Source organism: Equus quagga, chromosome 3 (assembly GCF_021613505.1).
Source record: "Equus quagga isolate Etosha38 chromosome 3, UCLA_HA_Equagga_1.0, whole genome shotgun sequence".
Lineage (NCBI taxonomy): Eukaryota > Metazoa > Chordata > Mammalia > Perissodactyla > Equidae > Equus > Equus quagga.
In genome coordinates, this window is record NC_060269.1 from 37747786 (window position 1) to 37765064 (window position 17279).

The window sequence follows — 17279 nt, forward strand, 5'->3', positions numbered from 1 at the left end:
AATGAGCAATGCTTTATTGAGGGACAATTCAAGAAAAAAATATAATACCTATAGTTTGTTCTTCAAAGAAATGATTTTTATCATGCAATTCAATATTTGTTACTGTACTGAATTGTCTTTTATCATTGAAGAATTTCCCCTCTGAAATTTCAGGAACTATTAAAGAAGAACAACCACATTATTTTGCAGCTCAGGTTTATTTCCCTACTCATGATTCTGGGCTGGCCTCTGACTTGCTTTGCCTAAAAGAATATGGCCTCAATGACATTGTATGAGTTCAAAAGCAAGCTTCAAGAAGTCTTGTAGAAGTATTCTCTTGGAACACTGCTCCTACCATGGGAGTGGCCTGGGCTAACTTCTTTGATGATGAAAGACCACATAGAAAGAGAGGTCAGGCCATTTCAACCCACCCACAGCAATGCATGAGGGAGGAAAAGTGAAAAGAGTAGAAGAAATGCCCATCTAATCCTCAGAACTTCACGAGAAATAGAGATCACCGTTTTCTACCACCAAGCTTTGAGTGGTTTGGTATACCAAATCATTTTTTTCTCCCTGAGCTCCCTGATCCTTAGTAACAATATCCTATGCATTAAGATTAGTTTCTTTTTCTTTGTTTTTTCCTGAGGAAGATTCACCATAAGCTAACATCTGTCCCAGTCTTTCTCTATCTTGTATGTGGGACGCCGCCAGAGCATGGCTGATGAGTGGTATAGGTCTGCGCCCAGGATCTGAGCCTATGAACGCCGGGCTGCCCAAGCAGAGCATGCCAAACTTAACCATCAGGCCCTGGGGCCAGCCCCTAAGATTAGTTTTAAAATTTGCAAATTGAAAAACATATTGGGATGTAAAGAATAAACACAACAGCAAAACTAATCTAGAAACTCGTAGGATCAAACCAGAAAACTTATCAATCTTGTGTCTGGAGTCTTGATCCTACAGTGAGGATATGTGGCAATTAAGGACCTTTTAATTCTGCAACATAAAACGTGAAGTGATGAAATACTAGAGCACTGGAGCAATGTTTACTTCCCAAAGACTCCAAGATAGCATGCAATAATATTTGCTGGTTGTTAGCAGGTTAACAAACATTGCATAAGAACAGGCCCAGATGTGGTAGAGAATCTCAAGTACAACAAAAGACTGTGATGAATGTCAAGCATGGTCTCAAAGAGAGGCAAGAAATGAGAAGAGTGAAAGCAGCACTTACCACTTGCATGGCAGAACCTCTGGGAGGATGGGGCTCTATGAGTAGTTGAGAAGGCGTCTGTCCAAAACTTCGGATTTGAGCTTCCACAGCCTGAAAAGGCATGGGAAAGTTTGAGGGTTAAGAGGTGCTAATTACAGCCAATACAACCACAACTGTCACCTGAAAATGTCATTCCAAACTTCTGGCTTGTTTCATGTTGAAAATCAACCTTATGTTTTCACAGTGGGGCTAAGCACCTGGCAAGGGCATTGAGGGTGAGGTCATCCTTTAGTACTGTGGAAATGGTTCCTATAAAACCCTGCAAAACTTTCTCATCTTGCTCAGTGATATGAAACAGAAACCAGCTATTACGATCAGAAATTGTCCTTTTTGGCTTCATCTCTGTTTTCTTGCATTTTTTTTCCTGCTTGCATCATCCTTGATGACTAAAGCTAATCTTTTACAGGTATAGAGGAAAGCTAATGCTGTTTTGATTCTAGGCTCCACTTCATCCTGGGAAGTAGAAAGGAGGAAAAAAGAAACATAGCACCTGTGAAAATGGCTTGATGCTATTACTTTTGCCATAGGAGGAGCATTGTTGTTGACAGTCTCTTTGAACCTAGGTAGCTAAACAACAAAGTAAAAGCCGTATGTTGCATCCAAGCATGAGACAATTAAACCAGGAACTAACTAAACATAAGAAACACATGTGTGTACCCTTTTCAAAAAACGTGTGCATGCACCCCTTTGCAAGGCACCCCTCTACCATGGCTCTTCCTGTACATCTAGCACAGAGGTTCACTTCCCAATCACCAATAACTCCCTCATCGTGGGAAACTACTAAATGCCAGATGTTATCACTATCTGTAATTATTTTATTTGTTTACTTGTTTATGCCTGTCTCCTCCCTCTAAATTACAAGTACCATGAGAGCAAGGAACTTGTCTATCTTCTTCACTGTTAGATCCCTAAATTTGGTGAATGAATAAATGCTACAGTATGTGTGAGGGGAGAGAAGGAAGCAAAGATATATAAAGATTACTTCAGTACCCCCACAATAGTCAGTATTCTTAACTTCCAGGCTAAAAGGATGAAGAAAATCTCTCAAATTCATAAGAGAATATATGTTCATTGTGATATTTTTTTAATCCCTAAGAAAATGGATCTTTAGTTTTTATATGCTCTGCAGGACTGTAGTCAATTAATAAATCATAAACAAGGAAATATAATCATTATCCAGTATTAATTTCCTTTTTTTAATTTGATGAGGATACCACTAGTAGTCCTTTACAATGACCTTGTAAGAAACAATGATAGCATTCGTTCATTTGTGCATTCAATAATCATCAACTATGTACACAGCAGTATTAGGTCTCAATGTTTCTGACCTTGAAGAATGTATTCCTAATACAGGAAGCAGGGCAAATGTACCTGGACACGTGAATAATAGTTTGATGCAGTCAGTCCAATAAGTTCAAGGAATGCTCCATGACTTGCTTAGGCAGAAAAGATTGGAAAGTACCTTTGTGAAAGCTAAATGGTATGGTGGAAGCAGCATGGGTTTTGAACTCAAACAGACCACGTTCAAATGCTGAATGCATACCACTTATAAGCTATGTCGTCCAGGGCAGGTTATTTAACCTCTCTAAGTTTCCATTTTCTCTCCTGTAAAATGTGGATAATAGTACCCACCTCATAGTGTTATATTAAGGATTAAATGATATAAATGTAAAAAATACAGTAAAGTGCTTAGTACAGATTAGACCCTCAATATGCAGCCAACAGGCCAACAGATATTCATTGAGGGCTGCAAACAACAACAACAACAAATATTTATTTAGTACTTACTATTTGCCAGAACTTTTCTAAGTGATTTACTATCTTATATCATTTACTCTTTAAACTGTATTGTGTGGTTACTTTACTATATCCATTTTATAGATAAGGAAAATAATGTAAAAATAACTTAAATATGTTGTCCAAGGTCACACAGTAATTAAATGGCAGACTCAATTTGCACCCAAGCAGTTTGATACTAGAGCTCACACCCTCAACCATTAAGCTATCCTTCCTCATTATCTGTTAGGTACTATGCTGGGATCTAGGGATAAGACTAAGCATAAAAAGACCATGAGCTTATAATCTATTGAATGAATTAACAAGGTATATCTATCATCATCATCATCTTTTTTTTTTAAGATTTTATTTTTCCTTTTTCTCCCAAAGCCCCCCAGTACACAGTTGTGTATTTTTAGTTGTGGGTCCCTCTGGTTAAAGCATGTGGGACATTGCCTCAGCACGGCCTGATGAGCGGTTCCATGTCCGCGCCCAGGATTCGAAACCGGCAAAACCCTGGCCGCCACAGCAAGTTTGCAAGCTTAACCACTTGGCCATGGGGCCGGCCCCCATCATCATCATTATTACAGTGAACAAAGTATGTTTAGATACAATTAGCAGAGCAGAATGGCTAGGCAAGTGTTGGTTTTATATAGTGGGAAATAAGGCTGGCCATAGACTTTAGAAACAAGAAACACAGCCAAAGAAAGTGAGGAATAGAGACTGGGATCATTTCAGAACGTGTCTAAAATATTTTTTTATGACGTGAAATCAATTTATGATCAGCACTGAGAAGAATCTTGAGGAAGAAAAAGTACGCAAAATGGTAACTTAAAGCCTAGAGGTAGGAGCACTGCTATTTTATGATATATGGATTTATGGACTGAGTTTATGAATGTGAACCTTAAGTCTCTTCTAAGAACAGTTAGCAAAGCCAGCGCCCTTTCCCTTGACTGCTGTCTACATGCCTTTTCCCTCATTAAAAGGAGGGGAGGGGGGAATAGATAGCTTCCATACCTGGGGTCAGATGGTTCAGAGTGCTAATACTGACTTTACCATTTGTCTGCTGTGTGATTTTGGACAAGTAGCTTAACCTCTGTTTCCCCATCTATAAAACAGAGGTGATAGTAATGAAGCCTAGCTGACAAAATCATTTGGAAAATTAAATAAAATAATACATATAAAGTGCTTGGCACAGTACCTAGCACACACAAAGCACTTAATAAAAGGCTGTATTAGTATCAGGTTGAGGGTTCAGTGTGAGCCCCATTTAACACAGCTAAAACAGAGAAGGAAGGAATGCTTCGGGAGGTTATGATGATAATGATGAACACATTATCTTAGGAAACTGAAATCTGGCTCAGGATTTCAAAATATATCACAGGGCTAAGCGCCCAGAGACAGAAAGATCTCTTTGGAGTTTCAGAGAGCAGTCCAAAACATAAGGAATTGTATACCTCAATCCTTATGGAAGCTGGGGTATTTGAAAGAAAAGGGATGAACATGTGAACCATGACCTAAGAAAAAATCAATAGGTCTTAAAGACTGGTAACTTTGAGCAATGAAGAAAAGAGAAAAGATAAAACTAGTTCTTTCCTTTTGAACTTGCATATTTTGGAGAGTAGTAAAGCAATGAATGGAAATACAAGTTTCTGTTAGGGAGAACTAGTTTGGCAGGAGAAAGACAGTAAATTTCATGTCAGATGTGGAATCTGAAGTGATAATGACAGCCATCTATCCAGGCTGAGATGTCCAATGCACAACAGAAAACCCAAGACCGGCTCTGAGATGAAAGATCAGAGGTGTTGATTTGGGTGTCACTGATTGATTGATTTTTTTTTTTGAGGAAGATTAGCCCTGAGCTAACGTCTGCTGCCAATCCTCCTCTTTTTGCTGAGGAAGACTGGCCCTGAGCTAACATCTGTGCCCATCTTCCTCTACTTTATATGTGGGACGCCTGCCACAGCATGGCTTGACAAGCGGTGCATAGGTCCCCACACAGGATCTGAACTGGCAAATGCCGGGCCACTGAAGTGGAATGTGCAAACTTAACTGCTGCACCACCAGCCGGCCCCAGGTGTCATTTATACAAGAGAAATTTAAGTCAATGGTTTTTTATCTTTCCCTCTCACTGTGTATATATGTGCATTTTTAAGCAGCAGAAATGACTTCCTTTTTCAAATGAAATCCCATGTATATAAAAAACATAGAGATTGGGCTGTTCTACTTTAAAGGTGGGCAAAGCCATCCTTAATAAGCTTTCTCAGCAGCTCCTGAGACAATTCTGAGAAATCTTAGGACTCTGGAGCACAGTTTGTAACCCACTGGTTAAGCTCCAGGAAGAAAATACATGAGACACACACAAAGGGACCTAGAGCTGAAGCTTGGGAAATACTCATGTTTAGGGTATAACATGAAGAAGTAATGAAGAAGACAGGGGAGGGGGAGTTAGGGGCGGGGGAGCAGGATAGGGTGATATGGAAGCCTTAAGATGAGAGTTACAGAGAGAGAATGGTCAATAATGCTAACTACTACAGAGAAACTAAGCATAATGACATTGTCGCATATAAATCTTTATTATAGATATAAATTTAATGTAACTAGTCTTAATACTATCCTGCTTTGCACTTAACATTGTTTTGAAATGAAAAGGACATGGATGATGAGACAACTTTCAAAAATACCTATCGCCTCTTTTTAACACTTTTAAAAGTCTTAAAATTTTAATAGAATTTGCACATTACTGACCTCTTTGAGGAAAAGGCTTTGTCAAGTCAGGTAATATAGTAGTCTAATTATACTGTCTCTATGGCAGAATAAAAGCTATATTGTTCCGCATATGTTAAATAATTTTCTTTCCAAGTCCTTAAGACATCTAAAAAGATTGTAGAAGTCAGACACAAATGCTCTGTTTCTTGACTAACCTTTGAGTTGTTGCTTATAAAAATACATAATAGAAACATAATTTTCAACTGTGAAAATTATGGCACAAAATTGTAAGGTAATGACTATAGTTTCAAATCTTTAGTCACACTTTATATCATCAGCTGATAATTCTAGATTTTTCTCATTGCTTCTAAAACTTACTGGCCATTTTTCATTCATCTTGATCTCTGAAGCAATTTACATTATTGATCAAAACCTAGTTTCTTCAACATTCTCTCTTCGGTGGCTTCCATGGCCTTACATTAGCCTGGTTCTCTAACTTACTCCTTTATTCTCTCTTTGGATGACTTCTATTCTTCTTTCTCATCCATAAATGAACTCATCATTGCAAATTCTCTTTTAGCACTCAAATTTTCTCAGTCTAAACTTTCTGTCCTGGAAATTTTTTCTACTGTCACGACTTCAAACCTCACTTCTCTTTGAAGGATTTCCAAATCTAAAACCAGAGGATTGTCAATTTCTAAGAGGTGTCAATATACACCTTTGCCTGATGGCCATCTATGTATACTATGTGTATGTATACATGCCTAAAATTAACATATCTAAAATCTGGAAAAATTAATTTTATTCTAGCATTCCTCAGTCAAGGGTTAGACTCCTCTTTTGATTTTTCTTAATGTTCAGAATCTAATTGACATTTTAAAATTTTCTCTCTTTCTTTCAATATGTGATCAGTCACTAGATCTAATCACTTCTTTCATAAAGTTTCATATTCATCACTCCTTTCTGAATCCAGGTCCCTTATAATTTCAGGTATTGAGTACTGTAACAGTCTCTTTACTGTGTTTCTCCATTTAGTTTCTTCCTTCAGCATATCCTACAGAACTGAGTTTTCCAAAACTCTCCTTTATGCGATATTCTCCTGATCAAATGTCTTCAATTGATCCTCAGTACTTAAAAGATAAAGGTCTAATACCAGGCAATAAAGGTCTTCCTACCTCTCTAACTTTTATTCCTTCATCCAATTCCCTTATACAGTGTTTCTTTTCAGTCAGGCTGGTTTCCAACCACAAATACAACCAGTCATTTCTGCCTTACATTTCCTCTCATGCCACTGCTCCTCCTAGAATGGTTACCCTCATCTTCCATTTTCTAGGTCCTGCTCCTCTCTGGAAAACCCTGCTTGAGTACACCTTGTTGGTATAATATTTCCCAAATCTCACAGCTTGTTCATTCTGCTGATTACACACTTGATTCAGGCTTTCTTGTAATGTTATTTAACTTTTAATAGATTACTAGTCTATCTCTGCAACTATACAATACTGGTCAGAATATCACATATTTTAGTGGTGTGCAGCAGGTAGAACAGTATCTTGCACAAAGTATTCATACAACAAAAAAATTTACCAAGTACCTATTACACTGCAAGCTCGCCCAGACTCTTATGCCTCATCTAGGGTTGTACTGGGGACAAAACCATGCTCAAGAGATAAGCACAGTTCTTGATAAGGACAAAATTGGGGTGAGGGGGAGGATGGTGAGTGATAAGAGAAGGCTGATATCTACTATTACAAAGAGACTGAAAGAGTTTTTCATGTAAGCTCTGAAAGATGTCGCTGAATGCAATAATTCTCATTTCTTCAGCCCCCTACACACCTGAGGGATATGATAACACTCCAGCATCTCACTATAGCAGTGATTCTTAAGGACAAAGTGAGAAATCCTGAGGGAATATGTGTGATTTGAAAAAGCCACTCAAGTAATTTTGTCTATCATTCTCTCTTCACTTTTCCCTTCAGCCCTTTGTATAGAGGAATAGAAAATTTAGAGGCATAAGGAGGTTTGAAATCACAGGAAACATACAGCTATAAGGTTCAGGAAGGTGAATTGGTAATAGGGTAGCTTAATGAACTCTGTGAAATGCCTAAACTGTTTTTAATGAACTCTAGTTTACCTAAAGAGTTCTGGTCCCAGGTGATATGTTTTTAAAATTTGTTTATGATGTTCAATTTTTACTATGGAATAGGAAAACGAACCCCCACGTACCCATTAATCAGTTTCAATAATTATTAACACATTTGGCTTTAGGTTATCTTAAAGGGGACTCAGCCTAAGCAATGTGCTAGAAAGATTCATTGAAAAATAGGAAAGTGTTCCTGCCTGTAAGCAGTTTATTTTTTCACCTCTACTGCAAAACTACACTGAGAACAAAATGTCCTAAAATGACCAAAAATTATAAACATTAGCCAGTAGCCTTCATTTTTCTTAAGAGGGGTTAAACACACCTGTACTCACAAGGAGATGTTCAGTCCTAAAGTTGCAAATTTGATTAAGTAACTTCTTTAGTTAAAATCCTTTTAACCAAATTTCTTATCATGGGGTGACACTATGGCATGGGGTTAAGTATGCAGACACTGGAATCAGACTGCCTCAGTTCAAATCTTACCTTTATCGCGTATTAGCTGAGTGACTTTGGGCAAGATACTTAGCCTTCTGTGCCTTAGTTTCCTCATCGAAAAATGGTGATAATAATAGTGAGTATTTCATGAAGGAGTTGCAAAGATTAAATGAGATAATACAAAATACTTAGAACACTCAACACACAGTAAGCCATCAGTAAGTGTTTGATATTATTATTACAGCATATACATAAAAGACTTAAGACAGTCTCTGGCTGAGGTTAAGTAAGCATTTAATAAATGTTACCAACTACTCCTAATTAAGATTAATAATAAAAGTAATCTAGCTCCTGCCTATGTTTCTAGTCTCTTCCCCTGCCACCGTCCCTCTCATACTCTATAATGTGAGATGTAACGTGTCATACTGTCTTTGCATATATCGTTTTCTTTTCCTATTTTTTCTATTCCCTTCCTCTATATGGTTGCCTTTTTCTTATTCTTTAAGACTTAGCTCAGGCATCTCTGTCCTCTGGAAAATCCCTTTCTTGATCTCATCCAGACTGTTGCTGTCCCTCCCCGTTGCTCTTGAAGCAATGTGTGCAGACTCTTATCTAATATTCTAATTACTAATTTAATTTCTGTCCTATTGATTAGACTGTAAGTCTCCTTGATACCAGAGACTGCCAAGTATTTCTGTGCGTGTGGAGGCTTGACACATAGTAGGTGCTCAATAAATATTTGCTGTATGAATGAAGGGCCATCCAAGTGAACATAATTCAGCAGGACTGCAGCTAAGAGATACACTCCTACCACTATTACAGAGCAGCCCAGCACTGAATAAAACATTCTATTAAACATTTCTACGAAAAATCTTACTTTATTATTTAACATTCTTATTCATCAATTTGCAATTATTTCTGTAAATAGCCTGTAACTACTTTCTATAATAAAACCTGAATTCAGCAGGCAGCATTCCAGATGTTGAAATACATAGTAATAAAAAAGACTATGCAGATACTTCAAGACATTCCAGTAAAACCACATATTTATATTTTATAAACAGCGTCTCAAATATTACCTGGAGAATTTATTAATGGATTTCCAAATGGAAATATTATGAAAAGATTCTCAACAAGCTGTGTATTCTATTGTTTTCTGTGCCAACTATTGCATACTTGCATGATTTTATGGCTATATAGAGAGAAAGAGACAGTATATATAGAGAGAATATAGATGCACACATTAGATAGAATAAAAGGAAAAAAGAAAGAAATAAAAGCAAAGGAAAATAGACTTGGCTTAGTGACAATTTAGTATTTGACTTCAGTTAAACAATGACTGTTTTAGTATCTCTGACCTAGCCTTTTTAATCTAACAAGAAAAAGTTTAACTCAGTATAACGCTTAGTAATCAACAATAAAGTTGTAAAATTTCGTTTTAAGATGGGTTTGGGGGAGAAATAGCTTTAAACATATGGATGCAATTAAGTAAACACATATGTACGCTGCTTTTTTTTAAGCACACAACTCTGAAATTGCCTTTTATCCCTTTTATATTTACCTCTAAAGGCACTATAAAATTGGGCTAGAGAAATTGAAAAAAATAATCTATTAAGAAAAAACACGCCATTTATTAAAATATTAAAATTTTCTGACATTACTAAAATTAAGTTCTACAAAGCTCTCTTAAGATTCTAGAGTAACTCTTTACTACGAGATGTTTAAAATCCAAACAAGAGTTCATTTTTGGGATTTCAAAATTAACACACTTTTCAATATTTAAAAAGAGTCACATTAAGACCATCCAGTGATTTCTACTGTTTTACATATCCTGTCATTGCTTGTGCCAGTTTTCCTCTTGCCCTTCATACATTTGAACTGCAGCTGGAGAACAACTTGCTGGATATTTGACAGGTTTTCACTAAAAATCTAGCTGACCAGCCTCAGTGTCCTTTGGGGCCATTGTTAAAATCTAGCTTTGGTATCAGCAAATTAAAAAAGCATACTAATCAAATGAATACTTAATTATTATATGTTTAAGTTTGTCCTTAATTCCTAAAGAACAAAATTCCTGATAATATTAAGTACTAAGGCCAAAAGGGGACCCATAACAAGTACTTGATAAAAAGTGGATGAATATTCCAGAAGGGAAAATTATACACATGGTCTTTTTTGGACAGCATCTTGGCTGGTTTGGAAAAAAAAAACCGTAAAGCATCATTTAGAAACATTGAGAAACCAGAGTCCTTCCTAACCTAAGAAATGAAATACAGAGTTACTTTTTAGTAGTCAGAGTAATAAATACACAAATTTTTTAAAATAGCATAATGAACCTGAGTTAAATTATTTAAAAGGAATCTTTTAAGATTTAAATGTAAATATTCAAGTACCCTAGAAACAAAAAATATAGAATTCAAACACTGTAAAGGATAAAAGTAAAAGATAAATAGCTTCTCAGTAAAAAAAAAGGTCATAGCTATACTAGCATATGGAATATTGAAAATTCAATAAGATAAATGTTCAAAAATATAGACTTGATGATATTTAATAAGCAAAATAGGCAAAATAATCCACATAGAAGAGGAATATGATGAAGAAATAAGTTAAACTGGACAGAAGTAATTCTATATAAATTTGGACCTGAAAGACAAGCTTTTTGTTTTAATTTTGAGAAACTAGAAATAGAGAAAAACAAGAATTTAGTTGAGTCAAATTTTTATGCTTTCAAATAAAGATAGAGCTATTGATCCCACTTCTACAAATTTTCATAAGGAAAGTATCAGGTGAATGCAAAAAGATTTAGATACAAAGATGGTTATTATAGTACTGTATAACAGTAAAAATTAGGAGGAAAAAAATTACTTAAACTATGATAATGGAATACTTTGCAAACATTAAAATGAGTGAGTTGAGCTGAATATATCTGACATGGAAATTAGTCTATAATATATCAATGAAAGAAAAACCCCTAATTACCAAAGAATAAAGTATATGATCTCATTTAAGTAAAAAAAAAAACTATATATATATATATATAAAATCAGACACATATACTTACATGTGTTATGTGCGTACACACATACATATACATGAATACACATGCATAAAATCTGGAATGCTATGTGCCAACTATTGTCAGTTGTTATCTCTGATGGGGAGTGGATGAAAAGATTGGCAGAATATAAATTAATACTTTCTTCACTTTTATACTGTTTGACATTTTACACAAAGCATGTATTACTTTAAAAATAAAGAATAAAAAATTACATTTTGAAAAAAATCTAAAATAAGAAAACACAAAAATCTAAAGAAAAACCTGCCAGTATTTGATACAGCTTTATGAAGTTTAATTTTTCCATTAACATAGTAGCCAGAAGTATTTTTTAACCACCTAGGACAACTCCAGCTGATAAATCAGTCAAAAACTATGAAATCAACTGACCTTGCTACAAAGTCAATTTTGTTATTTTAAGCTTATTCCTAACTCATTGCTATCTGGTTTCAAGGGGCCATTAGTTTTAGCAAAATTTTACCATTATTTATTATTAATTAAATATTTAGAAAGGTATATACATTTTTTAAGTAAACTATGTTTTTCACAATGCATCAGGTATCTGGAGGCATATACATGCCATGATGGTACGGAGTACATAAAGAGAAAGAGTAGCTTGCTAAGTGAAGTAAACTGTAATTAAAAAAAAAAAAGAATGCAGTGATAAGAAATCAGGGGAGAGGGAAAATTAGGGAGGGAAAGGAGCATTTCTACTTACATATCCACTCAATAATATTATGGAAGTTACTAAAGTAAAACATAAAGTAATTATAAATTGTGAAAATATGTATAGATTTGCCATTAGTGCCTTTAACTGAGTCCATACATTCCAGGCACATTAAATTGAGGCCTGGCCCAGCCTCACTACAATCTTCACTTCTTGTAGCTGTCCATCCACTGCAGCATAATCCCAGCTGCCAATCTGAAAGAAACCAGCTAGTCAGAGCAGACACAACCAACAGAAACAAATGTCACTCAATAATGTTCAGCGGCACTGTGTTCATGGATAATTTCAAACAGTATCTCTGTCTAGAGCATTGATGTGCTCATTCAAAACACCTCCATCTCTAGCTACTGGAAATGAGTAGATAAAGCAGCCTGCCTAAAAAAATAAATGGAATGTTGCTTCAAAGAGGCTGCCAATAATACTAAAAGGCAAATACAGTGAAAACGCAGTGAAAAGTTCTTAAAAAAAATATCAGGACAGTTAATTTACTACATTCAGAAGGTTAAATATTTCTCAAAACCAGACAAATATGTTTAAATTATGCCATGGAAAGTAGTAGCGATTTGGACATTCATTTGGTAAGAATCATTTAGTCTATTTTTTCAATAATATTTGTGAGCATTCACTGGGTAAGAACACTAAAATGAGGCACAGTGAGGAATCAGATGACATGATCCTTGACCTCAAGAAACTTAGAGCCTGAAAAACAATACATACACACACACACACACACACACACACACACACTCTAATTACACAGTATGGGCAGGGATAGAGAGAGGAAGGACAACAAATTTACTCTTATAATATAGTTTAATAATACTTAACATATAAAAAATTTGCACTTGACTCAAGTGTTTCCCAAATACTACTAGAATTTCAGTTGCTTCTTTGCACCAATAATGAAAACTAAAAACAGTGATTCTAAATAAATTTCCTCATCTTTGTGAGAAATATAAGAAAACAAAGTTGATACTCTGAACATTTAGAAATCTGTAATACTTACAAATAATCTTACATAGATTTTTCAAGTCCATGCTATTTTTTTAAATCTTACTCCTTCTAGAAGCTTGTATTTAGTTTAAAATTTAGTCACTTGATTTGAGACTACTTTTCCCACTCTCGATTTAAAATAAAGATGGTGCCTGCAGGAAGCAGGGGTTCCTGACAGAAGTCATCAGCATAACAGAATGGCTCAGGATTCCTTGGGTTGTTGATAGCAGAAAAGAAATCATAAAAATATTAAAACTTTATGTCCTTGAGTATATAATTTACTAGACCTATTTAACTAATAAGTCTGCAATAGGCATAATAACTAGCAAAATAAAAAGATTAGCTTAACTCACAACTTTGATGTTCATTTAATTGACTAAGGGAAACTTTGATTATTGTGGTTTTGATACACAAGAAAGTCTGGTATAATTACAAGGTATTTTTTATATAGATTTTCAATTAAAACTTGACTAATCCTTACTGTTTATTTGGCTTTTCATTGTACAGTTCCTGCCCTGCACTGTGTCAAATATGCCATCTGTGTAACATGCTTCTGGCCAAAGATGCTTCAGGATTATTTTTGTAACACTTTGAATTGTAGCTGCATGAAATCTTAACTTACTGTGTTCAATACTTCTAATTTACTCTATTTCCCACAACTATCTTAATCATGTTGTCCTATTGTCCTACTCTTAAATCTTACTGCAGTCACAACAAAGATTTCTGCCCCCCCCTGCTTAAAACAGGCTTACAGACCATTCTCCCAACTATTTAACAAATGTTAACAACGCTATAAATACCAATTGTGTTTATACTTTCTGAAAGATTCACTGCAGCCAGTGTTCTGCAGTAGTGTTAGAGCTGAAATAAGCTGTTGACTCCCACCATGAAAGTGATTGAATTCTAAGCCAAAAATGCTTTTCCTTGGATAAGATATCTGATTTGCTACTGCTGTCATGAAACTGGGGTCATGTAAACCTAAACACTGCTGCTGCTTCTTTTGGAAAACAGACCTTCTCAGAGTGATTATGTGTTACTAAAACAGCATTTGGAAGGATAAATTTGGAAGAAGGAAAACCAACCACTGACACTAAACACAACTTTGGGAAAACTTTCAGGTTTTACTTTCATGTTATAAGACCCACGTATACAATTCTTTAAATTGAGCACTATCATGGCTCTTCTTCCCCTCTTCCCTACCCATCTATGTAAACAGAGCTGAGTTCCATTTTCAAAAGGAAATTAATAACTTTAATTTCTGAACTCACATCAACATAAAATAACATTGTCTTTGCTTGTGAAGGAGAAAGGGACACTTCAGAGGAAACGTTAACGACTACTTACGGCAAGATCCGGCAAGATGCAAGATAAAAAAGCACAGACAATATTATTCATATTAATGTTGTTCCTAAGCAACATCTACCCGCAGTGCATCGTTTAGCCTTTAAACCACTACCCCTTCTTCGAACCTCCACCAGACCCCAGGATCTGTCCTGACACTTCCTAACAATGGCTGCTCAGACCCTGTGCAGGGTCTGTACTTTCCCTTTTGTCAAAACCTATTAACTTATTATCAAATCCTGTACACAGACAGCTGAATGACTGGAATGGATTGTTTAAAAAAATATATTTGTAGCCAAATAAATTATCTCTAATGTGGAGTTTCAAGCATTAGTAGAAGGTGATGAATTCTGTGGCAGGGTCTTTTTTCTGTATTTATCAAACCACATCATGTTATAGTGACTTTAGCATGTGACTCTCACATTAGTTAATAAAGTCCAAATTTGCAGATGGAGACTTTCCATTCTTTTACTTTATACTTTAGTATTATTTGAATTTTTTATAGTTAACACACATTGCTTTGATAAATAAATTTTTAAAGCCCTTTATATAACTATTTAATTATGTACAAACACACACATACACACACAACTTAGTAATGAACCCAGAGTTCTGGAATTCATGAATCTTAGGCCAAAAGTCCGTGTGCTTTAGAAAATGATGACAAGAACTACAATTAACAGTGATAACGTCTAAGATATTTTCCCTAAAAGTAGAAGTGATCTTTTTGGTCCTTCTCAAATATGAAAAAGATCATAGCTTAGTGAGTTAAATAACAAATTAAGAGACTGGAGTTACTCTACTTTCTGAGTGAGATAAAAGTTAAGAAATTGTAAATTCCTTCATCTTTGTCAAAGTTACATGAAGATTATTCTATTATACAAAGTCACTCTCCTGGCAACATTGAATGTGACCAAAAACCAGAAAGGAATCACAAAAGACCTCCAAACAGCCAAAGCGAAGGCAATATCCTTATCCTCATGTTAATGTGTATCACTTGCTTGGATTTTCAAGCAGAGAATTTTTCCCCCTCAAAAGAGAAAAAGAGTTATGGGTTGGCTTTTCCCCTTCGATTTTAAAGAGAAACAATTTTCAGAACAGAAAGTAGCAAATGAAAGAATTCCATGATCTCACTAACCAAAAATAATGACCATCTTTGGTTAGCTGACCATATAAACATCTTGGGGTCTATAATTCCAGACTTTTGCTAATGCATATATACATATATAAAATTTGTATTTCATATGTTTCATAACATCATCTGTTTTTCACTGTAATATGGCAAAATATATGTTCATGTCAATATATATAGACCTATATAGCAATATTTCTGAGGATGTATACCATTCCACTGTATGGATTTACCGATATTTATTTAACCAATATTTATTTAAGTTCTCTATTGTTAGACATATATGTGGGTTTTCTTTTTGCTATTACGAACAACTATACAACTGAACAATTTTTGCATACCTGCTCAATTATTCCTTTCAGTTAAAGTTCTAAGCAAACAGTACATGAATATTTAAAAAATGGACACAGATGTCTATAAAGATTCAACCTATTTTCATCCTCACCAAATATATAACAATGTCTGTTTTCTAAACATTAGGAATTTTCATTATTTTTAATCTTAGGTAATCTAAGAGGCAAAAATGCTGTTGCATTTTAAATTGGATTTCATTGATTACTAACTAGTGAGGATGAACTACTTTTCATTTGTGGTTTGTATTTCATCTTTTGTGAGTTATCTGTTCCTGAACTTTGTTATTTGTTGGTTTTTTGGATGTGCAAAATCTTCTTTTTAGTAGCCAAATATATCAAGATTCCAAGATTATAAAACTACTTACCTATATTATCTTCTAAGTTCTAGAGTTTCACTTTTTATATTTATAGTATCTTTATTCCAAATAAATACATGTAATTCATTTGTAATTTCTTTCACTTTAAGATGTGAAATAGGGACTTACATTAATTTATATTATAACAATTAGCTAGCTAGCCTAACATCACATATCGAGTAAGATAGCCTTTTCCTAGTGGTTTAAAAAAAAACACTTTTACCATATGTTCTCATATGCAATATGTCTATTTCTGGAAGCTCTATTTTGTTCCACTGAACTTCAATTCTTTCACTAGAACATGTTGTTTTGATTCCTGTAGTTTATGTTTTTGTATCTGGTAAAGTAATCAAAACCTATTTATCTTTAATTTAGTTCTACCAAATCTGGTAATTTGGTTTCTCAGGCTATCATATCTAAGAAATAGTTAATTGTAGAGTAGGAGGAGGGGTGCCCAAAGGCAGACAAACTGACACAGTAACAAGAAGTGAGAACTGATAGCTTGAGAGTAGAAATAGGGAAAATATAAAAAGAGAGCATAAAAATTGAAAAAAGAGCACTATGAAATTCTTTACTTTAAGGTCAAATATAGCACGGAACAATAACTAATATTAATAATAAAAAATCACATTCAATAATTATATCCCTCACTATCTTACTGTAAAATAGTCTCTACTTCTAAAAACTACAGAACACCCACTGTTTTTCAAGTACACTAGAACATTTATGAAAATTGACTATGCCCAAAGTGAGTCAAGCCTCAACATATTTCAAAGAATCTGTATCATATATACCACATTCTTTAGGTTTAAATTAAGTTAAAATTAATAACAAAAAGACAACTAGATTGGATACATGAAGGCAAGCCCTCACTGAAGAGATAAACTTTAAACTGAGGCATAAATGACAGAGAGCCAACATGTGAAAATCTGGGACAGTCAGAGAAAACGGCTATCATAAAAAGGTGTTAATTCAGTGACAATCTTCACATGATCAGGAACAGAAAGAAGGTCAGTGTG

The 17279-nt window shown here is 34.8% G+C and overlaps 1 protein-coding gene across 4 annotated transcripts in view; it reads right to left on the reverse strand.

Moving 5' to 3' along the window:
* The window catches only part of LRBA (LPS responsive beige-like anchor protein), a 710247-nt gene that overhangs the window by 50225 nt on the left and 642743 nt on the right, over positions 1 to 17279 (reverse strand). For all 4 annotated transcript variants that reach the window (XM_046655938.1, XM_046655936.1, XM_046655939.1 and 1 more), the window contains exon 49: positions 1208 to 1297. In XM_046655938.1, coding sequence (XP_046511894.1) covers positions 1208 to 1297 — 90 coding nt within the window. The remainder of the gene's footprint in view (positions 1 to 1207; positions 1298 to 17279) is intronic.